Source organism: Poecilia formosa, unplaced genomic scaffold, assembly GCF_000485575.1.
Source record: "Poecilia formosa unplaced genomic scaffold, Poecilia_formosa-5.1.2 Scaffold985, whole genome shotgun sequence".
Lineage (NCBI taxonomy): Eukaryota > Metazoa > Chordata > Actinopteri > Cyprinodontiformes > Poeciliidae > Poecilia > Poecilia formosa.
The window spans coordinates 1-27,534 of record NW_006800924.1 but is presented as its reverse complement, the minus strand read 5'-3'; the positions used below and the strand labels follow the sequence as shown (position 1 = coordinate 27,534).

Sequence of the window (27,534 nt, the reverse complement as noted above, 5' to 3'; positions counted from 1 at the left end):
CCTGGTTTATCAGTGAAGCAGGAAGAGAAGCAGAGTTAGAAACCATCAGCAGCTCAGGATGAAGGTCTGTCTGTCTCTGATCTGCCTCTTCTTCCTCAGTGAGTACATTATTTTATTTATATCAGTTTCTCTGCTCTCAGTCCTTCATCCTTTCAGTTCCTCACAGTTTATCATAGAGTTTTAAATTGTTGAACATATTTAAAAACTTTGACTTTTCCTCTTTTCAACTTTCTGTTTTCTGGTTAAGTACCTGATTATTTGAAGCACAGAATATAAACTCTGAATATTGTCACTCAAAAACTGAAACACAGAAATGAATATGTCAATGGCAAAATGATAAAACTCACCCAGCACAGAGTTTTGAGTCTGTTACTTTGGAGAACTGTAGGTTTTCTACAACGCATCTGTTCCAAAAAAAAAAAAAAAAAAAAAAAAAAAACCAGAGGAAACGGTTTCATCATTTTAAAATATCTGAAGAGGAACATCAGAGCAGAAGTAACTCATAATGCAGCAACACTGAGATCTTCCTTGGAGACACAAAGCAGAGAAACATGGTTGATTTTTCACCAAGCTTTAATTTATAGCCTTTTTAGATGGAGATTTTTTTATAGAACAAAAAGGTTGTTAATCCAGTTATTAACAGAATTTTGTCATTAGTTTGGCACACTGGCTTAAGGTGAAAGTTATAACACATCCAAGTTAATTTATGACTATATTTTCACTGTGTTATATTCTACATCTGTTCAGTTAAATTTATGAAAATATTTTCTTCTCAAGCTGCTCAATCTTACAGTAACTACTGACTGTTTTTCTCCTCATCAGCTCTGCAGGATGGAGAAACTGTGGGAACCTACAGAGGAAAGGAAGGAGGAAGCATCACAGTTAGATGTGAATTTGGTTACACAGGAACCAAAATGTTCGTCTGCAAGGAAACCTGTGAAGGAAGAAACATTCTCATTGAAACAACTAAAGACAAAGATGAGAGAGGAAGATTCAGCATCAGATATGAGGAAAGAAGTATTTTTAAATCTGATTTTCTGCATGTGAGCATCACAGATCTGAAAAAATCAGACTCAGGACGGTATCAGTGTCGCTTAGATGCAACCTTTGATGGAACTTTATATGATCATTTTGATCTCTTTGTGACTGAAGGTGAGTTTTTTTAATTAAAATTTTTATTCTAGGTTTCGACAGATCAACTTTAAACTCATGATGACACAAATCACTCATAAAAACAGGAAGAATATAATTTTAACCTCAGTGGTTATGATTGTTTCATTCTCACATCCTCAGATTCTTCAGAACCAAAATGGACTTCAAGACCTTTTATAGGATCCACTTTTCTACCAACAACAATAAGAACAACAACAACAACAACAACAACAACAACAACAACAACAGCAACTCAGAGTCAGAGTTTCTCTCCTTCTCCATCTGGAACCATCAAACCCTCTGAAAATAAAGCTGCAGCTTCAGGTTCATCATCTGTTCATGTTTATCAGATGTTGAGTTGATTTGGATTTGTTGAAGTTGAATTTTATTTATAAGTGAAACTCAGAGCTTTTACAGAAAAACACTACAGAAGAAAAGTACCCAGAATTCAAAATTAAACATGTTTAAACTTTGAAAATCATGAAACTTGTAAAACGTTTATGTTAGAAGTTTTTTGACTCAGAATAAACTCATGAACTTTAATCATCCCTGCAGATCCGTTGCTTTATGTGGGTCTGGTTCTGGTCGTCCTGATCGTCTTGTTAGCAGCAGCTCTGCTGATTTTCTGCAAGAGGAAAAACTTTGGTCCACAGAAAGGTGAGTTACAGGATGAAGGTAAAATATTACAACTAACAACTAATCTATAAATTATTAATACACATCGCAGGTTTGGATTTAAAGTTTAAAAACTATTTACATTCTACCTGTTTTTTTTATTTTGCTTTGTAAAATTTAAAACTGGTAAATTTTATTATAAAACTGGGATGTTGAAAAATATTTACATATTAATCTCTTGATCAAACCATTTTCACAATTTCTGAGCAACGTTTTGCAAGTTTCCACTGATATCTGATCAAGATAGATGATTTCCAAATTATTACAGATGGAAGAACTCCCTGCCATCACCCTAATCTTTAGTTCCCTTCAGATTTTGGGTTCCTCCAAATGTTAATATTACTTCCAGTCAGATGAAAAATGTTGGTAAAATTAAACATTCATTTTATACTTGAGTCTAACAGCAGTATGAATAATTCTGGGTTATGATTCATATTTAAAGTAAATATTATTAAGCTTTATATGGAAAGATCAATAATATATTAATATTTATTTACATTAAATTTAATAAAATCTTAACTTTATCCTGAAGAGAAAATTTGCCTATATTTTTTTTTTATGAAAATAAATTTTTTCAGGAATAATTCAACAAACTGTTACTAAAACTAATTCTCCAGTTATGGAAAAATTTCTTTGTTTCTTTCTTATTTTACATGTTCGCAGGTTTTTAGAAAGTATTAATCACATAATTATTGGAATCTTGTACAGAAGTGAAATATTAAACTTTTAGACCGGCTCTTGTTTCAACATGTTGCTGCATCATTTCTGAAACACTTTTGCACAACAATGTTTCAAAACGGATCGCTGAGCTGCAGCTTTTTTTATTGTGAAATATGAAACATTCTGAAGGAGCTCAAAGTTTTATCTGATTTCAGTGATCAGCGCCTCACAGCTTTTCTTTACTGGGTTATATTATCTACATCAAACAGCGTTATAACTCGACTGAAGGACAGAACGATCCACTTTCTGTTTTGAACCATAAATGTTGCAATATTCATAAGAACCCTAAAGAAGAAGAACATTAACCTCCCTTTTTCATCACTGAGGAACAAACATTAAGTCACATATTTCCTATTTATTATCTGTTTTTCTATGAAAGAAAATCTGCTGCTCCTTTTCATAGTTGGGTACTACTTACATTTACTCAATTACATTTACTTTAGTAAATATTTTGTAAAATATGTACTTTTAGGAGTACTTTTTNAATGTTGTTTCAATGTCAGCGTTCAACGTTGATTCAATGTTTCTGGCTGACATTGATTCAATGTTGTTTCAATCATTCTGTGCTATCTGGGAAGACATACAAGTTACTTTATGACTACATTTTCACTGTATTATAATCTACAATCTGTTCAGTTAAATTTATGAAAACATTTTTTCTTCTCAAGCTGCTCAATCTTACAGTAACTACTGACTGCTTTTCTCTTCATCAGCTCTGCAGGATGGAGAAAGTGTGGGAACCTACAGAGGAAAGGAAGGAGGAAGCATCACAGTTAGATGTGAATTTCGTTACACAGGAACCAAAAGGTTCGTCTGCAAGGAAACCTGTGAAGGAAGAAACATTCTCATTCAAACAACTAAAGACAAAGATGAGAAAGGAAGATTCAGCATCAGATATGAGGAAAGAAGTATTTTTAAATCTGATTTTCTGCATGTGAGCATCACAAATCTGAAAAAAACAGACTCAGGACGGTATCAGTGTCGCTTAGATGAAACCTTTGATGGAACTTTATACGATCATTTTAATCTCTTTGTGACTGAAGGTGAGTTTTTTTAATTAAAATTTTTATTCTAGGTTTCGACAGATCAACTTTAAACTCATGATGACACAAATCACTCATAAAAACAGGAAGAATATAATTTTAACCTCAGTGGTTATGATTGTTTCATTCTCACATCCTCAGATTCTTCAGAACCAAAATGGACTTCAAGACCTTTTATAGGATCCACTTTTCTACCAACAACAATAAGAACAACAACAACAACAACAACAACAACAACAACAACAACAGCAACTCAGAGTCAGAGTTTCTCTCCTTCTCCATCTGGAACCATCAAACCCTCTGATAAACCAGCTGCAGCTTCAGGTTCATCATCTGTTCATGTTCGTAGATGTTGATGAAAGGATTTGGGTCTGTCGAAGTCCAAATTTATCGGTGAATCTCAAAGATGCTAGAGAAACTATTAAAAATAAAATGCTTAACATTCACCAGTCAATAAACAAACAAAATTACAGAAACTAATGTAACTAAAATTATTTCTGTTTTTTGTGGGGGATATGGGCTTGGACCAGAAAACCAGTTGACTCTTATATCATGAACTGTTGAGGTTTTATGGAGCAATATCTCATTATTGTCTTACATACGATAAAATTAATTGATGATTTAATATTCTGTCATGTATTGTGACCATTTTCAATGATCTTAGCAAAAGAATTAAACATTTTTTTAATTCCTGTGGAATTTATTTTACCAGCCTCTGCACTGTTACTGGTTTAGATAATCTGTGAAAAAAATCAATCTCCTTCACCTCCTCCCTGAACTACTATTGTTAGCTAAAGTGATGCGCTGTTCTGACCAAAAACAACCAATCAGAACCAGGAGGAGGGTCTTAGTGTTGTTAATCAACTTCATTCACTCACTGCTGAATGTGCTAGTGGCGGAGAAACAACTTATCATTACAGGAAAACCGTTTATCTGCCGTCACTGGTAGCTATGCTAACTCAACTGAGCATTCACAGTTTGAATCTGCACAGCTCTGCGCTATGCTAGCTACAGCATAGCACAGAGCAAGGGGATGAGCAGCACCACATGAGATTGTGATTGACAGCGCTAAAACCTGCCACCTCTGATTGGTTATGTCTAGATAGCACTGGGAGAAGGCAGAGGAAATATTTTTTTCACAAATTATCTGTCACATACTGTCACAACACAATGACAGTTCCAACAAATATGTAAAAAATATAATTTTTTATAAAAGTTACATACTGCAGTTTTAATTTCACTTAGGAGAGGACGGGTCAGGAGGGACGTGGCAACATATATCTGTAATTTAAATGCAAGCCAAGGTAAAACTGTGTGGACTGGCTGCAGTCCAGACAGGAGGCTGTTTTTTTATTATCATTTTATAAAGATTGTTTAAATTTCTGTCAGCAACAAATATATTGTTTCTGTTGTGTAATTGTAAAAAGAGCAAAGACAGAGAGAAATCCTTATAGACTCCCTGGAATGATGCTAACTAGGTTGTCATTGGACAACCTGGTTGTCCAATGACAACCTTTTGCTCACCTTTTTCACTGGGACAGAGGTTAAAGGTTATGCTGGTATCGGGGTTACAGCTGCTGCTGACTGACTCACCTGTTAAGTGTGTTAAGAGGTACAGGAACAAGTTAAATCTATGAATATCTTGGTATTTCTTTTCCTTAATTCATTAAATGCTATGGAGGCAACAGTAGTCTGTAGCTAAGCAAACTCTGCTGAATGGTTGATAATCTCACACAGTCTACTCACCTCTTGGTGAAAAACTGTGTTACAGATTCACACTTGTCTTTTTCTCTTTCTTATCTCTCCATTTTTTTGAAAACTTGACATCATTATTTTCCTTAGCAGCATAGTAACTGCCACAGTCATTCTTGTCTTCTACTGACTGCTGCTGAAAACAGCTTAGTGTCAAGTTCGCCAAGCAGGAACGAACCATTTAACGCATATATGGGGGGAGTTTGTGTAAATATAGATGTGTGCTTTTTGGTCTGGGAGGGGTAACTTTTAATTTTTACTGCTAAAAAAACAAAAACACAATAACAGTAATTGACAGGGCCCCGGTTTTTTAAAATTTCTGTTCAAATATATATATATTTTTATTTTTTTGTGGAGGGCCCCCTGTCAATCAGGGGCCCTTAGAAGTGTCATAACTTTTCCCCTCTATACTGCGCTGCTGAGCAGAGATTAGACAGCATAAATGAACATTCATCTTCTCTCATCTCAGATGGATGCCGACATCTAAAGGTTGTATTTACAAACAGCAACAAAGATGAAGATCATCAGCTGTTGGATCAGAAGAGACATTTTCCACTGTGTCCTGATCAAACTAAGCTGTTCTCTTGTTTTATCCCCCTGCAGGTCGGCAGCTTTATGTGATTCTGTTTCTGGTCATCAAGATCATCTTGTTATCAACACCTTTGGTGATTTTCTGCTGGAAGAGGAGAGCCATGAGAAACACAGGTGAGAAAACATAATGAGTTGTGTCTGTAAATCAGAAGTTTCATCTCTCTGATCTGAATGTTTTTCAGATTCTGCTGTGGAAACTGAGAACGCTGATAAAATATTTACAGTTTATTCCTGAACTAAACTCCCTGAAACAATCAGAGCTCAAAGTACAGATGAAGAAAAATAAAATAATAAAAAAATCAAGCATATTGCATAGTTTTGTACAGGACCTAGATGGTGAATTAAGTTCTGTTTCTTGGCTAAAATATGTTCCTCTATTCAGTGTTACCTAAGTTGTGTTGTAACAATTTTAATGTTTATTTTCAACATCCTTTAAGCATGTGAATGTGTTCATGTTCTTCATTTTTATTTTTGCCTGTGTTGTTTGATTTATTGTGCCTATGTGATACATGTTGGTTCTTTATGATGAAATTTCTCAGGTTTTTCTTTTTCTCTGTTTTGAAGATGCTTTTCAAGTTTTGCAATGAAGCAAATGCATCTTTTTGCTATTTTTCCAACTGTGGTCAAAGAAGTGGTCATGTATTTTAAGTGTTTACATCAATTTACTTTTGCGAGGTATTCTTAAGTGTATTGCTTTTACTGCTCTTTTTGAGAAAGTAATATTCTTTTCACATTTCTTATTTAATAAAGTATGTTTTCATTCTTACATGACTATATTTGGAAATCTTTCTATTTTATCTCTATATTACATAATAAAAACTGTTTATTTGCCGTTTTGGTATTATTTATTTCAGCACGACTTCACATGTTGGAATTAGACTTTGACAGATTTTAGGGACACATTGCACTTTAAATCAGACAAAAGAATATAACCCAAATGGAATCATTTAAATTTTTATGAAAGAATGAAACCTGCAAAAATAAAAATTATATTTATTACTTGTAACACAAATATAGATTGTGCATTTCTAAAATCTTTACCTAAATATTGCAGACAACCATGTTTTAAAACCTATATTTATAATGATAAAGTGGTAAATAGTCATCTGTTTCCATCTTGACCATCAGTTTGGATGTTTAGAGGCTCAGTTAACTAATTAATGTAATAATGTTCTAAAATATTAACATTTTAACCTAATTTAATGTTGGTTGAATATATAACTATTTTATTTAATTAAAACATTTAGTGTAGTCCTACATGAAAAGCAAACTGTTTCATCTGATCAGCAATAATCTTCAGAAACTTTAACTTTGTGGTAAAAGTTGGAGAATAGTGTCCTCTGGTGTTCAGAGGAGGAACTGCATTCTGAGGAGAAGTTCCTGGTTTATCAGTGAAGCAGGAAGAGAAGCAGAGTTAGAAACCATCAGCAGCTCAGGATGAAGGTCTGTCTCTCTCTGATCTGCCTCTTCTTCCTCAGTGAGTACATTATTTTATTCATATCAGTTTCAATCCTTCATCTTTTCAGTTTATTTTGAGGTTTTTCTACCTTGCTGAAAAATTTTAAGATGACTGTTTATCTTTTGTATTCTGTTGGTTTCTGTGGTAAAAGATGTTGATCTAATTTGCTTCATTCTAAAGTTAATTTAGTTATTATAAGTTCTTAAAATCACAAATGTATTTGCCAGTCACCCACTTTTTATTGCACAAATGCAGTTTCCTTTCTGTGTTCAACGTCAGATTATTTCAGCACCAAAACAGAAAACTAACCAAGTAAACAAAATGCTCAGTCTTATCTTATAGAGGTCAGAATCTGTTGATTTGGACGTCTTGCAGTTTTTCTGAACTCTTAGATCAATCAAAGAAACAGAGGAAGCATTTGTTTACTTCATTTTTAAAGAAGCTTAAGAGGAACATAAACAGAAACCACCAAGTGCAGCAAGACCCAAAGCTTCACCACAGACAAAGGTGAAGCTTTGATCTGCAGACCAGAGCTGGGCTCTTCAAAGATGAAAAATAAAGTAAACGACTATAACATGTTAAGTTTTTAGTTTTTCAACAAGGTTTGATTTGTTTCTCAGTTGGAGACTTGACCAGGTGGAACAAAGAAACCAGAAGGTTGTGAAGTTAAACTGATCCTTAGTAAATTATCCAAAATTATTGGAATCAAAGCTGATTTATTTCCACACCTTTAGTTAAGTTCGTAGCAGACATTTTCTCTTCAAGTTGGTGAATTTTACAGTAATTATCTTCTCAGCAACTCTGCAGGATGGAGATGCTGGAAAAACGCATACAAGAATGGAAGGAGAAAACATCACAGTCGGATGTTTACTGCTTCCTGGAGGAAGCAAGAGGATCTTCTGTAAGGAAAACTGTGACGGAAAGAATATCCTGATTGAAACAACAGCAGACAGAGTTCAGAAAGGCAGATTCAGCATTGAGTATGAAAATAGAGGATATTTCTCATCTGTCATTCTGCATGTGAGCATCAACGAGCTGAAACAGTCTGACTCAGGACGGTACCGGTGTGGTTTGGACGGTCCGCATGAGAACTTTGAACTCATTGTGACTGAAGGTGAGTATTCTCCTTAAAATGTTACTTCATGTCTCTGAAAGAAAAGTTAGCTCTGTAGCTGTGTTTCCATTACAAAAGTTCATAAATCTTTGATGAGGTTCTGGTAATGAAAAAAAAACAAAACACAATTTTGCAAATGTGGTGTTTTTCTTAAACAAGAAATTAAATTACAATCACATGTGAATAAGTTTGTTCACACAATAGGTCATTAAAAATCATGGCAGCAACTTTCATATCTTCTGCAGCACAGCAGCAGCAACATTAACACAAATGTTGAGTCCCTTCTTGGCAGAGTTTGGCAGCAACTACCGTGTTTCCCCAATAGTAAGACACTGTCTTACTTTCGGGGAAACACGGTAGCTACATTTAGTCAGTTTCACTTACTTGAGTAAATCTTTTGAAAACATTAACTTGTAGGAGTATTTTTACTACGCTGTACTTTTTACTTTTACTTGAGTAATTTTATTATGAAGTATCTCTTTTCTTATTTGAGTAAAACGTCTGTATTTTCTACCCACTGAATGAAAATCAACCATGTTTAACCAAAAATTCACCAGACACAGACCTTCAGTTTTTATTACAGTGTCAGAGGTTTTATATTGAAAGCAACTGATTTGGAAAAATTTCTTTTGCCCGATTTTATTTTTTGCTACGTATATGAATTATTAACATTTTTGTCAATACTTTGGTCCATCTGATTATGAATTTATTTTGAATATTAAGTGATTGAAAATTTTATCAGTTACTCAGCAGACTTTTTACCAAATAAGTTTTTACTTTTACTTGAGGAAAAATATGTTGAGGTAGTGCTACCCGTCCTTTAATACAATTTTTGGATCACACATTCTGAGCATGTAGCCATGGTGGAGAGGAAAAACTCCCATGTTTGTTTTTTAACTTATTTTACTCCTGTAAGGAGTCCTGGTGGTCATCTTATATGCATAGGTTATACATTGATTAAGTCAATAGATACACATAATAACTTTTTTTTTAAATAACTGAATTATCACCAGCATATCTTTTAATATGTACTGACTATTTCTAATGCTCTACATTCTGTCAAATTTCAATAAATGGCAGTTTTAGTTGGGCCTAAATTTACAGCATAATTAAAAAAAAAACAACAACTAAAACCAGAACAACTAATGAGCTAAGTGAATATTGCTGCCAGCCGCAAACTGACACCAGTTTTACAAAAACGAATTTGTTTGTTCACTGTTTTACTGAAGTTCAAAATCATTTTTCAGCACGTTGAATATTTTAGATTATATCTCATCTATGATCGATCTGGTTTTAATCAGATGAAATTATTACAAAGTTCTTAGCAGTGAAAGATTGAAGTTAGAGTCGATTATCAGAGGTGAGTCATTATGCTTATTTTTAACAACGTTCTTCATAAAGAATGACATCACTTTTTGTTTCCTGTGCAACACCACATGTGCTATTATTTGCCCTTCATTGTCACTGTTATAAGTGTCACGCTGAGTGCTTTATGTTGATATCCAATATATTGTACAAGCACAGCTTACACTGCAAAACAGAGCATTTATCTTGTTTCACCTCTGAGCCAGAGGGATGTGCAACACCAACATTTGATTATTGGGTTTGCAAATAGCAACAAAGATGAATATCATCAGCTTTTGGATCAGATACTCCACATTTTCCACTTTTTCCTGATAATCAGGCTGTTTTCTTGTTAAAACCCCTGAAGGTTTGCAGCTTTATCTGGTTTTGACTCTGGTTGCCAAGATCATCTTGTTATCAACACCTTTGGTGATTTTCATCTGGAAGAGGAGGACCATGAAAAGCAAAGGTGAGAAAACACAAAAACTGTTGTCCTCTCTTAATGAAAAAAAAGCTACATTTATACCAAATCTCTTGTCAAACATGAAAACTTCTTTCTTGTTTTCTTCTTCTTCAGTGTTGGTCAGCCTTCTATGGCTCGCCAAAGGAGGCTATAACAAACAAAGTGTCCATCTAAAACTTAGATTAGCAATTAACAATTCAGCAACAACTTTACAGAAACAAGAAATTATTTATGAACATTTAAGTTATTTAATGTTTCAACGGAGTGTGTTGGGCAGCTGTGCCCAACGTGCTCAGTGCATCAATCAATGGTTAGTTAAACTCAAATCAGCTTTTTTATGTGTTTTGTCCAGCTGTGTGGCACTAAGAATAGTCGTCTGTCGTCTAACTCTCACAAGTGGAGCATCATAGCTTTGCTATGACATCTAAATATTAAAAAAAACTTGATTAGGAATTGATTGGGTTTATTTCAAATGTAATGGCAAAGAAAGAGGAAGAGAAAGGCAGAAAAAGGTTGTCACTGCATCTTTCCTCGTTAAAAGTTATACAATAAAACGACAGGCTCTTTTTCACCCTTTTCTGTTTGTGCAGCCGACCTCGCTGCTCTGACTCTCTATATATGGCTCTATATTTTTACAGCGAAATCAACTAAATCAAATCAATATTAGACTACCACATGTGAGTTTTTTTACAAGCTTTATAGGAGCGCATAGGTTGTTTTTGATGTCCATCATGATGGAACGGGTCGAAGAAAGAGACGTTACATGCAAAGGGTCAATATGTGTGTGTGTGCATCACTGACGAACCTGCACTCCATGCCCCTGCATGAATAGTGGAGATCCACCGAGGGAGGAAGCCCCAAGAACCACTGGAACTGGAATCAGTATCCCCACCCATCCAGAACCAAACCTATAAATCCTGTCCTCCAGTCCCAAACCCAGCCTACAGACCAAGGAAGCAGCTGAATCCCAATGAGAAGAACCAGCTGGAAGTGCTTGGTTAGCCAGCAAAGGACCAAATCAGCTCAACTAGCAGAACATCTGCAACAAGAGCACACCAAACATCCAGTGTTGGTCCAACACTGGACCACAGCTACAATCAGTCAAACAAAACAACAAAACACACCACCAAGGCAGCTAACAAGTCATACCAGACCCAAAAAGGAGGGCCAACCGAAATGCAAATCCACCGTTCGTCCAGCAGGACACAGCGAGAAGCACCAACCCCAGAAACACCACAATCTGTCAGTCAAACAGGACAACCACGCTCTGGTACAGGGCTGAGAAGCAAAATACAATCACAGAGAAATCAAACATCAACTAAGCAATATTAGACAATGTCCTGTAAATAATAGACAGTAATTTGGGATAGTTATGGTTAAGGAACTCTAATGTACATCAGCTTGATACTGGACAAGTTTTCCAGGAGTTTTCTTAGTTTCTGGAAAGTCTCTTAATCTCTGTAAAAGAGAAGTTTCATCTCTCTGATCTGAATGTTTTTCAGATCCTGCTGTGGAAACAGAGTATGCTGCCGTCTCTCAGGTGAGTCTGAATATAATTTTTTTTATAGAATTGTCTCAGTGATAAAACATTTCTTCATCTTTTTCTTCTTTGTCTTCTTGCAGATCAACCCAGAGAGGAAGAAAATCAGACAGAACAAAACATCGGCTGATGAAATATTTTCAGTTTATTCCTGAACTAAACTCTGAGTTGAGGAATATTTGGACTCAACTTTTCATGACAAAAATAATCAAAAATCAAATGTAAAGAAAAGTTTGTATACTCTAAAGAGGAGCAAAAATATGGAACAGGTTTTGCCACTTGGCTAAAAAATGTCCTCAACTGAATGTGACAGAAAATGTTTGAAGGACCATTCTCTGGACTGTAAGCATTTTATGATAAACTTATTTTTCATGCATTAATTTTCTCGTAATTCAACGTACAATATTCATATGCATGTATTTAATACTATTCATTTATAAAGTTAAACTGTTTTTTTGCATATGATACATTTTGTATATGATACATATTGACATTATGTCATTGCTGTACTTTCTATATTATATTTTATTATTGTTTATTGTCATTATTTCAGTGGAGACTTCATTTCAGCTCTGAGCTTTCTGCTTCTCTCTCTACAAAGTGTTGAGGGTTGTTTGTGTATTTTACTGAGATAAGTGGAAAAAAAATAAATTAAACTAAAGCTTTGGCAGGACTTAAACTTTAAGTTAATTAACAGAAACATTTCAGGTGACAGTATATTGTTCTTGAAACAAAATATATATTTTTTTATTGTTTTGCAATGGAACAAATCAGTCTTTATGTATGAATTTACAGGTATTTTAATATTTGGTTAAACTTTACAGTCTTAAGAACTTCAGATGTAGTTTCTTCTAATGAGTCGTTATTGAAAGGCTCGGACAAAAACGTTCTCTGCACTAAAAGTAGTAATGCCCTCTGGTGTTCAGAGGAGGAACTGCATCCTGCTGAGAAGTTCCTGGTTTATCAGTGAAGCAGGAAAAGAAGCAGAGTTAGAAACTATCAGCAGCTCAGGATGAAGGTCTGTCTCACTCTGATCTGCCTCTTCTTCCTCAGTGAGTACATTATTTTATTTATATCAGTTCCTCTGCTCTCAGTCCTTCATCCTTTCAGTTCCTCACAGGTTTTTATACATTGTTGAAAGGTTTAAAGTCGATTCAGTTTCTCTAGTTTTTTTTGTTGGTTTCTGTTTGAAAACATGTTGGTGAGTTTAAATACAAATGTCTTTATTCAAGAGTTCATTTAACTATTCTAACTTTGTTAAATCACTCATTTATTTGCAAATTGACCTTTATTTTTGATGGAGGAATGTTTCAAAGATAAAGGGAACCCAAAGACAGATTATTTTGGCACAGAAGCAGAAAACTAACCATCTAGAATTTGTTTTAATGCAAATAACCAAAATGTAAAGTTTTATCTTGAGCTCACGATCTGTTGCTTTGGAGAACTTGCAGTTTTCTACAAAACCTAGAATAATAATAAAAACAAAAAACAAAGGAAAAGAAAAAGACTCTTTCAATATTGTTTCATAAATCATTGAAGGAAACTGAAAATGAAGATCAGTAGAAACCACAAAGTCCTGCAACATTAAAACTTTTTCACAGACACAGTGACACAATCTGCAGGACAGCGCTGGGTTTTAAAAATGTGATAAAACTATAAACTGCTGAATCTTACAGTAATTAATGTAAGGTAATTTTATTTATACAGCACATTTTCAGCAACAAGGCAATTCAGAGTGTTTACATCAATTAAAAGGAAAAACAAACAAAATAACAAACCAAAGGAAAGAGCAAAATTAGAAAAATAATCTAATAATGTTGATCAAAAGTATATAAACTCGATACTCCAGTTCAGGATATTTAAGTGTAAGTATTACTGTTAACTTATCTTCTCAACAGCTCTGCAGGATGGAGACTTTTTATTGAACATTTTTAAAATGAACTTTGAGTTTTCCTCCAGTTTTATCTGTTACTTTCTGTTCATTTTGTGGTCAGGATCAAAACTCTGATTATTTTCACACAAAAACTGAAAAAAATCCAAATGAAAGTTGTTCAGATTTATAATTAGATAAACTTACTTCCCGTGGAGTTCACACTCTGTTAGTTTGGAGACTTGTTGGTTTTCTACAACTCATCTAGTCGAAGAACTACAGGAAGCAGCTGTTTGTTTCATAATTTTTAAAACACCTGAAGAGGAAGATCAGAGCAGAAATAACCCAACGGGTGCAGCAAAGCTTCAAACCCTCCTTAGAGACATAAAATAGAGAAAAATGTTTCAGTTTTGATCCAAAGCTTTGCTGTACAAATTTCCTCTCTGGAGATTTTTTCAGCTGCTATACAGAAACCAGAAAATATTTAGAGAATTTATGTGAAAACTAGGTTAAATTAACATTTATTCTGTATCATATTCTACAATGACAGTATCTATTGACTGTTTATTTTATCAGCAGCTCTGCAGGATGGAGAAACTATGGGAACCTACACAGAAAAAGAAGGAGGAAGCATCACAGTTCAATGTGAATTTGGTTACTCAGGAACCAAAAGATTTTTCTGTAAGGAAACGTGTGAAGGAGAAAACATTCTCATTGGCACAACTAAAGACAGAGATGAGAACGGCAGATTCAGCATCAGATATGAGGGAAGAAATATTTTTTTCATCTGATTTTCTGTATGTTAGCATCACAGATCTGAAACCGTCAGACTCAGGACGGTACTGGTGCCGCTCAGATACATGGAAAGGAATTTTATACAATCATTTTAACCTTACTGTGATTGAAGGTGAGTTTTTCTTTTATTATTATTAAAATTTTAGTCCAAGCTTTCAACAGACCAACTTTAAAAGACCAACATGTTCAAACTGTGACTCATGAAAACACAAATTGATCATACAAATGAGAAAACTGTCAATTCAACCTCAGTTTCTTTGGTTTTGTTTCATTCTTACATCTTCAGATTCTTCAAAGCCAAAATGGACTACAAGACCTTTTGTAAGGTCAACGTTTCTCCCAGCAGACTCAACAACAACAAAAGCAACAAAAGCAACAACAATGAGAACAACAGCAACATCACAGAGTCAGAGTTTCTCTCCTTCTCCGTCTGAAACCATCAAACTCTCTGATAAACCAGCTGCAGCTTCAGGTTCATGTTTATTAGATGTTGATGAGATGATTTGGGTTTGTTGAAGTTCATCATTGTCTGTCGATGAAGCTGTTAAAGGCTAAATTTCACAGTGTTAAAAAATCAGCATGATTATAATTTTGCACATAATTGAACTCCTAAAGCGTTTATGTTGGAGGATCTTTGATTCAGAAAAAACTGAGATAAACTTTAATCATCCCTGCAGATCCGTTGCTTTATGTGGGTCTGGTTCTGGTGGTCCTGATCGTCTTGTTAGCAGCAGCTCTGTTGATTTTCTGCAAGAGGAAAAACTTCAGTCAACAAAAAGGTAAAATATTACAGGCAACAAATAACCTATAAAATCAGTGACACACAAGTTTAGATTTAAAGTCCATTACTCATCAGCCAAATAAATTAACAACAATACATTGGTAGTATTGCTATCAAAACAGCCAAATTTCATTGTTTCTTTTGAAGTTTTGACATAAAAATGGACATCTTTGTAAGATCTTTGTAAGATCTTTGCTGATCTTACAACAGTCAATTATTTCTTATAATTTCTCAACAACTATTTCAAGTTTCCAGTGATATGTCAATATTTTCTTTCTTTGGTGAAGATCTTCCAGTTTTTGAGGATGGAATGCCTCCTTTCCATCACCCTAATCTTTAGCTTCCTTCAGATTCTTCCAAAACGTAAATATTATAGTTTGTAGAAACATGTTGGTCAAATTTAAAGATTACTTTAAAACTAAATCTGCCAGGGGTATGAATAATTCTGGCCTTTATTGATTACAAACTATCCATATTTAGAGTAAATCTTATAAAGGTTTTAATTAATAACAGAATAATATTAATAAATATAATAAATGATTATAACACATTTATTAATGCCCACGGTGAAAAAGAACATTTTTATCTGAAGCTTTATTTTTTAAGATTAAGTCAAGAAGAGGCTGCAACTGATTCTCCACCTCTGGGAAATTTTCTTTATTTCCTTATTTCAGAAGTTCACAGATTTTAGAATCTGAATGTGATAATCAACATAAGCACAAAGTATCTATAATCTTGTGTAAATGTCAAATATTAAATAAACTCAATGCTTCCCTTTCAACACTGAAAGTTGCTGCATCTTTTCTGACCCTGATGCAGACAGAGTCGGTGAGGAAACATCAGTCTGCTAAAAGTTCAGACAACATTTCACAACAGATCGTTCAGCTCCAGCTCTGTTCTTATTGTGAAATATAAAATGTTCTGGATGAGCAAAGCTCAGATTGGCTAATCGGGAAAACTGGGAAAATTTCTGGTGGGCTGGTCTGAAGTTTGGGTCGATTTTATCTCTATATGTTTTTTGTTTTTGTTTTTTTGGGAGATATTTACTTCTTTTTGTATTTATTTTCAAAGAATAACTTGAATAAACAAGCTATTAATTCATTTGTAATATAGTCACTACAATGTTACAAACCAATAAAGTAACAACATTTTCTACCGTGTCATAATAGGTTAAATGATGCTAAAAATGTTTTAGATTAGAAAATCTATTCTCATATTTACTGAAGTGCATGTTTTTCAGGTTCTTCTGAAGAAACAGAAAACAGCAAAAACTCCAAGGTAACTAAGGAAAATATACAGGAAGGACTAAAGGAGGAAACATTTTAACAACATAACAGAAAACTATTGTGTAAAATCTTAGTAAAATTTGAGAAAATCAACTTGTGAAAACAAAAAAATATTACTGTGTCACAAAACAACAAGTGTAAAACATTGATAGTATTTCAAGGTCACTCTCTGTCTCCATAATCTGTTTCAGTAGTTTAATTATAAGGTAGTAAGTTCACATCTAAACTTGACTCAGGCTTATTTAAATTAATAACATATTTTGTGTTCCTAATGGTTTATTTGACTAAAATATTATTTTATGCATGAAGGGAACTGATTAAACATGAAGTTGCAAACTGAAATGTTTGTTCCTGTTTCCTTCCAGGCTAGAGCTGATGCAGTAGAGTACTCTGAGGTTCAGTTCCTGAATCTGACTACCACTTCAGCCAACAGCGCCCCCTGTGGTCATGCAGAAAACGTCACCTACTCGGAGATTCAGATGAACTCTGCAAACCGCAGCGATCGATGATTCTGCTCTTTACTCCAACATTAGTTTACAGCAGTAGCTCTGCTCTGGTTCTGCTAAAACGTTACTGTGTTTATTCTCTCTAAAATCATCAAACTGATCTATAAATGAGTCACATAATTACAGAAATAGTTCAGAAACTGAAATTTGCTTCCAGTAATTTTCTGCTTCCAGGTATTGAGAACATAAATCTATAAAAGTCACAAAGAGATGGAAATTAAATAAATGTCTTTTTTTTTACTTTTATTTAATATCAAAGTAGAAAATATATGGTGTGATACATTACATTAATGAAAGGAAAATAAAATTGTCGAACTAACAAATAAAATAAATCGGAGGGTATTGTGTTGCAAAGAATGAATATTATTAAAGAAATTTCTCTTTTCGTTTTTATTCTTTCTCATTATTTCTGGTTATATTTAATAATTTAAATTCATCTTGGATTTGTGCAGACTTTCATTTTCGTTACTCCAGATGAACCAAATGTTTCAATGTTCATGTTGTTGATTAGTAAATTTAAATGTGAACAAACTGATGTGAATCGTTTTACTTCAACTTTCTTGTTAATCTGTTTTTGATATAATCTGAAAAGTCAGACATAATTGTGTAAGATTGATGAGAAAATTATTTTTATCCACTGATAATCTTTACATTTTTGAAGTCTTATCTCAGATTTTATTAAATATTTTTATAAGTAATCACAGCTCCTTTTTTATAGTTTAAGTAAATATATTTTAATAAAAGTATTTATTTGCTAAGATAACAAGAAACAAAAGAGCAGTTAGCCCATCTCTTTATATGTTTAAATGTAAAATAATAGCCATACTCAGTAATTTCATAATGTGAAAGAAAAATAATTCAATATTTAGGTTTTCTTATGTTCTCAACATTACAGGATACAGGATATCCTGTAATTTTACTGAGAAACTAAACTTTCCTGCAGAGTAAGCTAGCTAAAGAAAACTCATCAAAGTTCATAGTAAAACAAGTTGAACTCTTTGGTTTAAATTGTGCATCATGATTTCTGATTAGTGCTAAAATCAAATTTGCAGTTAAAACATTAACTAGATGTGCTTCCTCATCTGTAATCAGTGCTGCAATGTTTCCATGGTTAACCAGTTATGAATGTTTGATGTTTTCTGTGTTGAAGCTGCAGTTTTTTAACTTCTCAGCTTTTAATTTCAGCATCAGTTTCTATTTAAAGAACAAATCTGGGCTGCAGAATTTGTGAAATGAAACGTTTTGAGTTTTAATCCAGAGTATTCTTTGATCTGATGAGGAATAATCTACAGAAACTTTAACTCTGCAGTAAAAGTAGTAGCGCCCTCTGGTTTTCATAGGAGAAACTGCTTCCTGTAGAGAAGTTCCTGGTTTATCGGTGAAAGAGGAAGAGAAGCAGAGTTAGAAACCATCAGCAGCTCAGGATGAAGGTCTGTCTCACTTTGATCTGCCTCTTCTTCCTCAGTGAGTACATTATTATTTTATTTCTATCAGTTCCTCTGCTCTCAGTCCTTCATCCTTCCAGGTCCTCACAGTTTATCAGAGAGAATTTTAACTTCTGCTGCTTCTCTGTAGTTTTCTCAGCTGCATCCTGTTGGTTTCTGTGGTTAAAGATGTTGATCTGTTTATGTATAAATGGCTTAATTCCAAAGTTAACTGAATTATTTTAAACTTTTCAAATCACTTGTATATTTGCAAATTAGCAATTATCTATGTTCCTGGAATGCACAGTTTCCTTTCTGGACGCGGAATCAAAATATTTCAGCACAGAAACAGAAAACTAACCATCAAGAAGTTGCTAAATGCAGATTTAAATAAACAAATTGTTCAGGTTTGTCTTTTAGAGCTCAGAGTTTGTTGCTTTAGAGAACTAGACAAATATATTTTTGTCATAGATTTAAAGAAGTTGAAACGGAAACGACAAAGTGATGCAATACTGAAACTTCATCACAGCCACAGTCATAAAATCTACAGGAAAGAGCTGTGTTCCAAAAATATAAAAACAAAAATAAAAACTGAATGGTGTTAACTTTTTAAGCTTTTTAAACAAGCTTTGAGTTGCTTCTCCATTGAATATTTAACCAGGTGGAACAAAGAAACCAGACGGTTGATGTGCAACATAAAAGTTTGGGGAATTCATTAGAATTAGTTTAAAATGTTGGAGTCAATGTTAATTTACTCTCATATCTCCAGTTAAATTTATAAAATATATTTTCTCTTCCAGTTGCTGAATATCACAGTAATCACTGTTTATCCTCTCAGCAGCTCTGCAGGATGGAGAAGCTGCAGAAACTCATGCAAGAATGGGAGGAGAAAACATCACAGTTGAATGTAAATTTAATTTCACTGGAAACCCAATACTCTTCTGTAAGGAAAACTGTGAAGAAGAACATATTCTGATTAACACAACAGAAAACAGAGCTGATAAAGGCAGATACAGCACTTTATATGACTCAAATTATACTTCAGCTTCTCTGTATGTGAGCATCTCAGACCTGAAACGATCTGATTCAGGACGGTACCGATGTGGTTTGGGTAAAAACCGATCTCGATATCATGAATTTCATCTGGATGTGACTGAAGGTGAGTTTCTCTCCTGGAAATGTTCCTTCGTGTCTCTGACAGTAAACTCTGCTCACTGACAGTTTCTTCTGATCCAAATAACATCAAACTGGGTTTAAATCTGAGTTCAGATGTTTTTAACTGATTAAATCATCCAACATGTTCAAACTGAGACTCACACAGACAAACATCTTCACTGGTATCATGAAGGTTTAATTTCTCACAGCTACAACTTCATTTTCTTCTTACTCCTCATCTTCAACCACCCAACAAACCACAACATCATCTGAACCCAAAGGTAAAATATCTGCTGATGTTTTTATGATGTTGGTTATTGACAGTTGACATTTTATGATTTTCTTAAAATGCTGTAAATCAACAATGTTGACAAAACATTTAGAGTGTGACAACATTTAAATTTTAATGTTGCAGAATTTCAGACGTCAACATGAAACTGCGATGGTTCTAGATTACTCTAAGTGGGTTTAATGTTTGTGGCTCAGAAACAGAACAAAAAGAACCAAAAATATAAATTTGTATTAAAACAGGTCAAACAGATCAGCTGCTTTATGTGGGTCTGAGTCTGGTCCTGATCATCTTGTTAGCGACGGCTCTGCTGATTTACTGCTGGAGGAAACGTTTCCATCAACAGAAAGGTGAGTTATAAAACACACACACTGCTGTTTCCATCTCACACTGTCACTTCCTGAAACTAAACTCACATCCTGGTTCATTTATTATTTACAAAATGTAATTTACCAACAGAATGTAACGATGCCTCCATTTATGGTGATTTTACCAAAGTTCCTTTGTGTTTTACACGCTCATAGATTATAAAATCTATACGAAATTAATAAGCATAAAAAGTGATCTTGAGAATATTTGCTTCGTTGTACAATGTTACATGAAGGCAAAACTTTTTATGCATAGCTGTGTTGACACAAAACTTCAGGGGTAAAAAAGGGAAATTGCGCAAACTTGAAGCAGACCAAGGTTACACTTATCTGTAACTTCATCATTTTGAGTCTGTGGTGTGAAAACATTTATCTGCCAGGCCTCTGCAGAACTTGTTGACATATAAGGAGATAATTCAGCCTCCTTGAATATGTTGGAGCAGAGATGCATTCAAAAGTTGCAGGAAGTCGCAGATGTTAGCTCAAAGAAATATTCTTGTGTTAGAATGGTCCAGTCAAAGTTCAGATCTAAATCAAAAAGGGAATCTCTGCTAACTAACAGTTTTGTAATATTGTTTTAAATCAGATATTTCCTTGTTTTGTTTTTCAGGTCGTCCAGTAGACACAAATCCCCCTGACTTAACGGTAAGTCAGAGTAAAAACATCTGCAGCGTCTTTCTGATCCTACAGCAGTCAGTTTGTAAACCTGCTGCTTCATCCAAATTAAACTCTTGGTTCTGCAGATCAACACCGTTTATGAGGAGATCAGAGAGGATGGCAGAGAGAACAAACCTCCTGCTGGGGAAATATCTTCAGTTTACGTTTCTGTCCAACCCAACAAACCAAACGCAGCTGAAAGCAACGCAATATACAGCCTGGCCAGCGAACCGCAGTGCCAAGTAAGTGGAAGGACAGTAATAATAATATTGTTTTCTTAATTTTTGTCATTCAGTTTGAGCTAAAAATACAAAGTATAGTTTCACTATCGCAGAGCGGGGGACGTCTGAGCTCTGAGTGTTTCGTTTTATGTTTCATGGTAAAACATTTAATATTTTGCTCAAAATCCTGTTAACAAGGTAACTTTGAGTAGATTTATTCATAAAATTATAAACTTTTTTGATTATCAGGCTTTTCCTCTTTTGCATTTACTGACTTATAGAATATGGGAAGCCATTCCAATGTCCTACAGTATCATTATGATTGGATGCATTTGCAAGTGAATAAAAAAGATTTGCAATTTAGTTTCTTATATGTCATAAACATTTGGTTTTACTCTCTTGTGTCAGAAGCACAATATATTTGTGATAATTTTATTTGATAAAGATTTAATTTTTAATATCCTCTAAAAGCATTTTAAATTATCTGATGTATTGATGTGTTTCTAATAATTATTTTTTAATCTGGGTTTCACTTTAACTTCTTGAAGTTGTGATATCCATGCAAACTTGTAGAAAACAGAGCTGTTTAAACTACAATTGAAGTTTTATGTTAAAGACCAACACAAAGTGGTAAAAACTTGTGAAGTAGAAACAAAATTATACTTGATTCAAAACGTTTTTTATAAATGAAAAATCGTATGATGTGCAAAAGTATCCAGCTTTGTTGAATCTCCTTATTCAGCTATTCTAAATTCGGCTTGCAGAAACATTTTAAAGTATAAATTAACAAAATAAAACTTTTCTCCTTGTTTTCTTCCAGGCTAAAGAAGAAGCAGAGTACTCTGAAGTGCAGATGTTGAACGATGACAACGGATCCAATGGCGGCCATCTTGGTGTTTCAGATAACGTCATGTACTCAGAACCTCAGTTAGATATGAGCTCTGGTAGCCATGGCAACGGGTCACCTGCTATTTATTCCACCATTACTTTAGAACCAGAGCTTTGCTGATATGGACTCAACAACAGAGACGTAACCAAAATCAGTCCATTATGAAGGTTATTGGAACATTCGATACTCATTTATCACAGCTGGAAACGAGAGATCAGGCCTGAAATCTGGATGTAGAGATGGACCTTCAGAGTCACATAAAGACAGTTACAAAGTCTGTCTTCTATAACCTGAAGAACATTCCCAGGATTAAAGAACTAAAATCTCAACAAGATCTAGAGAAACTCATCCATGTGTTTATCTTGAGTCACATTGATTACTGCAAAAGTGTCTTTACAGGTCTACCTAACAAATCAATCAGATCCAGAACCACTGCTGCTGGCGTTCTGACTTAAACCAAGAAGCTAGAGAACATCACCCAGTTCTAAAGTCCCTACACTGAGAGAATAGACTTTATAGGCTCCAACAGAAGTACTTCAACATATTTGTCAAGTTAATTATTTGCTAGCTGATATTGAAAATCATGCTAATGATTACAGTTGTAAGATAAGCTTCTTGTTATTATCTTTGTTTCAGACTTCCTGCTATAGTCAGGTCAGCTGCTGTGGTTGTTCTGATGGGTTGTGTTGAATTAGTGTGGAGTGAAACATAAAACACTGCAGCAAATTCAGCTCATATGATGCTGCAGCTGCAGCTCTGCCAAACAGCTGCATGGCTCCTCAATGTTGTCTAAATTAACTGATAATAACTAAAAAACACACAAAATATGTCAGGCTTAGGTATAAATGAGTTAAAATACAAAACAATAGGGGGAAATGTAAGACAAATATTTGATAAATATTTCCCTTTACACTTTGGAATAAGAATAAAACATAAACTAAATAAAACATTCAAGACAGTAGCATAAACACAGAAAACACAGGAGAAAATGAAGGTCAGACAGAATAAAAGCTGATCAACCCAGAGACAGGAAATCATAAAAGAGAACAGACAGAATAAATCATCTGCTGAGGAAATATCTGCAGTTTGTTCCTGAACTAAACTAAGCTAAATTATTTAATATGTGGCTCCTCACTAAATAATGTTCCTTTACTGAATGATCTCCTTTCAAACAAAAGATGTTTGAAAGATGATCTAATCGCTGTCACTGTTTTTATGAACTTATTTTCATTCAATGGGTATTTAATTAAACAACAGTATGTATGCATATGTATTTCATATTGTTTATTTTTATATGCAATACACTGGTAGTTAGTGAAATTTCAATACTTTCTGCTTTTTCTCTGTTTAAAAGACTTGAACAAGTTTTGTTGTGGATCAAATAAAATATTTTTTTATGATTCAGCTGGAATATTTTTTCAGACTTTGGCCAAACAAATTTTCACGTCCTTAATTTTTAGCTACTTAACGATACACTGAGGGGCATGGCTAAAAGAGGTGATGAGCCGAGAGGTTTCATCTGTGTACCTTTGTGAGCAGTAGGAAAATTCAACTGCAGTAACCATTGTTCAACCAAAGAGGGCAGCACTGAGACGGTTTTAGGCAAAAACAAATTTACAGGATAATGTTAAAATATGCACAGAAACGGACCGTTAGAACCCCTAAGAACTGATTTAAACAGTAAAAATAGAAACAAAAGTTTCTTGGGTGTTACATGTAATGTCCTCACAGTCTTTATGTTACTTTATATTTGTAAGTAAGTAAGTAAGTAAACTTTATATGTCACCTTTCACAGACACGAGAAGTCACAAAGTGTTTACAATGAGAGTAAACATAATAAAACAAAGAGAAACTAAAAACAAGAAACCAAAAAGTTAGCCATAGTCCTGTCTAAAAAAGCATGTCTTGAGAATTTTTTTGAATGCATCGGTTGAAACAGAACACCATAATGTTCTGTTTCAACTAGAAAAAAACTAGTATTTTTCTAGTAATGCTACATGGAGAGCATTCCAAGGCCTGGGGGCCAGTTTTCAATTCCCAATTATATTTATGTTTTAGAATTATTGTATGTTAGAATGTTTGTATTGTTTCTTGGTCTTATTTACTTTAACACAACTTCACATGTCTGAATTTAGTCTTTTTTTTCATTTTGACATACTGTAGCAATACATTGGACCTTAAATCAGACAAAAACATAAAATACAATAAAGAAAAAGTTTGATTGTCTTAACAGTGAAAACTACAAACATGAAAACTGAAATCTTGTACCCAAAGCCTTACTTATAATAAGATAAGACAACTCCTCATCTATTTTTCTGTACAACTGTTTAAACTGCCTCCAGACACTCTGTTTGCAGTTTAAAATGTTTCCAGGACGATCAGAGAGCATCACCAAAACTTCACTATTGCCTAAATCACCTTAATGTAACAGAGAAAAAAGCTTGTGTGTGTCTTTGTGTGAGTTTTGATCAAAATGATTGTAGTGATGGTTGTAGGTGTTTATAAGATTTTTGGTCACTGCGTTTGGAGCCACCTAGTGGTGTGATGAATGACTGCATGCAACGGGTCCGTCAGTTACTCTCGCGGCTTCCCCCACCAGAATTCTGAGGAGCGCTGCTGGAGGTAGGTGCGAGATGCGAGACTCCTTTTTTACTTAGGGTCATATTTTTCTAGTTCAACAATTAACGAAGTACTGTTAGAATATTTACCATTATCAAATATAATTTGTAAAGTTTTCTCGTGGTTCGGCTGGAAAAATGTGACCCGATGAGTGGGAGCTGGGCCGGTGGCTGACCACTCGGTCACGGCGCTAAATGTGTCTTTTATTTTTCAGCCTGTCGGTCCACTGGGTGCAGACAGTCACATTGTGAGGAGTTTTTCGTTCTTTGTTGTGCTAGGTGGATTCAAACTGTGAATTTGTTGATATATATATGTAGAAAAATGACTGTTTTGACTGTTAACTGGTGTAACAGCTGTCTGTTATTTTACTGTTTTTGCTGTTAGTGTTATTTTTGATTGATTCATTGAATACGAATGTTTTGTTTTGTTTTTGGAAATCTGTTATTATTATTATTATTATTATTATTATTATTATTATTATTTAGATTTGATCGTATAATTTAAAATAATAACAGTTAACAAATTTCCATGTGACTCCTCACAATGTGACAGACTGCAGCCAGTGGTCCCACAGGCTAAAAAATAAAGACACATTTAGCGCCGTGACCGTGTGGTCAGCCACCGCCCCAGCTCCCACTCACAGGGTCACATTTTTCCAGACCAACCACGAGAAAACTTTACAAATTATATTTGTAAATGTTAAATATTCTTACAGTACTTTGTTATTTGTTGAACTAGAAAATATGACCTAAGTAAAAAAAGAAGTGAATACCTGCCTCTCCCCCACCTACCTCCAGCAGCGCTCCTCAGCTGGTGGAGGTAGGTGGGGGAAGCCGCGAGAGTGCCTGACGGACCCGTTGCATGCAGTCACTCATCACACCACTAGGTGGCTCCAAACAAACGCATTGACCAAAAATCTCATAAACACCTACAACCATCACTACAATAATTTTGATCAAAACTCACACAAAGACACACACAAGCTTTTCTCTCTGCTACATTAAGTCTGTTAATTAAAACAACAGATTGCTAGAAGGAAAACAAACACTTTCATCTGATGAGGAATAATCTACTTGAAACTATAACTCTGCAATAAAAGTAGTAGCGCCCTCTGGTGTTCGGAAAAAGAATTTCATCCTACAGAGTAGTTCCTGGTTTCAGTGAAGCAGGAAGAGAAACTGAAACCATCAGCAGCTCAGGATGAAGGTCTGTCTCACTTTGATCTGCCTCATCTTCCTCAGTGAGTACATTTACATTTATTTCTATCATCTTCTGTGCTCTCAGTCCTTCATCCTTTCAGTTCCTCACATTTTATCAGAGAGAATTCCAACTTTGTTAAAAGATTTTAAGCCGTGTGTTTAACTAGTTTCATCTGTTTCATTCTGTTGGTTCTGTAGTAAAACATGTTAATGGTCCGTTTTAAATATAAAAAGTTCATTGTGAGGCCAACTAAATCATACAAAGCTTGTCAAATCACAATTTTTTTTGCTAATTGCACTAATTAAGTTCTTTTCTGTCTGATCAGATAATTTCAGCACTAAACCAGAAAACTAACCATCAGAAAATTGTTGTAATGCTAAAAAATTAGTTTAAATAAATGTACAGTTGTATAAACTTCAGACTTTGTTGATTGGTAGAACTTGAAACAAAAAACAGCAAAAAAATAAATAAATAAATCAATCAATGATGTTAATGTTTTAGCTTTTAGACAAGCTTTGATTTGCTTCTCAGTTAGTGATTTAAGTACATGGTGGAACAAAGAAACCAGGTTGTTGAGCAAAATAAAGAGTTTGGGAATGTATTAAAATTAGAAATGTGGGAATCAATGTCCCTGTGACAGACTGGCGACCTGTCCAGGGTGAACCCCGCCTCTCGCCCGGAACGCTAGCTGGAGATAAGCACCAGCAACCCTCCCGACCCCATTAAGGGACAAGGGTGTACAGAAAATGGATGGATGGATGGATGGATGGATGGATGGATGGATGGATGGATGGATGGATGGATGGATGGATGGATGGATGGAGTCAATGTTAATTTGTTCTGACATCTTCAGTTAAATTTATAAAATATATTTTGCCTTTAAGCTGCTGAATATCACAGTAATTACTGATCTTCTCAGCAGCTCTGAAGGGTGGAGACACTCTGACAACCGCTAGAGGAAAAGAAGGAGGAAACTTCAGACTTGGATGTAAAGCTTTGTTAGCAGGAAGAAGAAAGTTCTTTTGTAAGGAAAACTGTACAATAAATATTTTGATTAGCACAACAGAAGACAGAGCTCACAGAGGCAGATACGGCATTGACTATCAAAGCTTTCCTGATGGTACTGCTATTATGAATGTGAGCATCAGAGACCTGAAAATGTCAGACTCAGGACGGTACCGATGTCTTTTGGAGAAGCCTGGTGTACCGTTACAGTATGCTGATTTTGACCTGGTTGTGACTGGAGGTGAGTTTCTCTCCTGGAAATGTTCCTTCGTGTCTCTGAAAGTAAACTCTGCTCACTGACAGTTTCTTCTGATTCAAATAACATAAAACTGGGTTTAACTCAGAGTTCAGATGTTTTTAACTGATTAAATCATCCAACATGTTCAAACTGAGACAAACATCTTCATTGGTATCATGAATGTTTAATTTCTCACAGCTTCAAGCACTTCAGACTCAAACTTGACTCTGGGAAATTTTACATCAATATTTCTGTCGTCAACGTCTGTAAAAACAACAGCAGCAACTTTGAGTTCAGCCGTGCAAAAGAACAGAGCAGTCAAACCCAAAGGTAAAGTATTTGCTCATGTTTTCATGAGGTTGGTTTGTTATAGTGCGT

General features: G+C 34.6%; 1 protein-coding gene and 1 long non-coding RNA gene across 12 annotated transcripts; both read left to right on the top strand.

Moving 5' to 3' along the window:
• On the top strand, positions 1-22,903 carry LOC103132289 (natural cytotoxicity triggering receptor 2-like). 10 transcript variants are annotated; one of them, XM_016667291.1, is made up of 7 exons: positions 12,752-12,905; positions 19,357-19,674; positions 19,880-19,951; positions 20,202-20,309; positions 20,938-20,972; positions 21,071-21,226; positions 22,026-22,903. In XM_016667291.1, the coding sequence occupies exons 1-7, from the start codon at positions 12,866-12,868 to the stop codon at positions 22,212-22,214; spliced, it is 918 nt and encodes a 305-aa protein (XP_016522777.1). In that variant the 5' UTR covers positions 12,752-12,865; the 3' UTR covers positions 22,215-22,903. The 10 variants fall into 10 exon arrangements, with proteins under 10 accessions (XP_016522778.1, XP_016522780.1, XP_016522777.1 ...); XM_007544068.2 differs by having other exon boundaries at positions 19,354-19,674; XM_016667289.1 differs by lacking the exons at positions 19,357-19,674; positions 19,880-19,951 and adding exons at positions 14,303-14,630; positions 14,805-14,990 and having other exon boundaries at positions 20,211-20,309.
• A 1,758-nt stretch (positions 22,904-24,661) lies between these two features.
• On the top strand, positions 24,662-27,423 carry LOC107835081 (uncharacterized). Of its 2 annotated transcripts, none has more exons than XR_001660913.1 (4): positions 24,662-24,720; positions 25,857-25,953; positions 26,833-27,159; positions 27,355-27,423. It is a non-coding gene; the product is annotated as an uncharacterized LOC107835081 (long non-coding RNA). The 2 variants fall into 2 exon arrangements; XR_001660912.1 differs by having other exon boundaries at positions 24,664-24,716.
• The last annotated feature ends 111 nt before the right edge of the window (positions 27,424-27,534 follow it).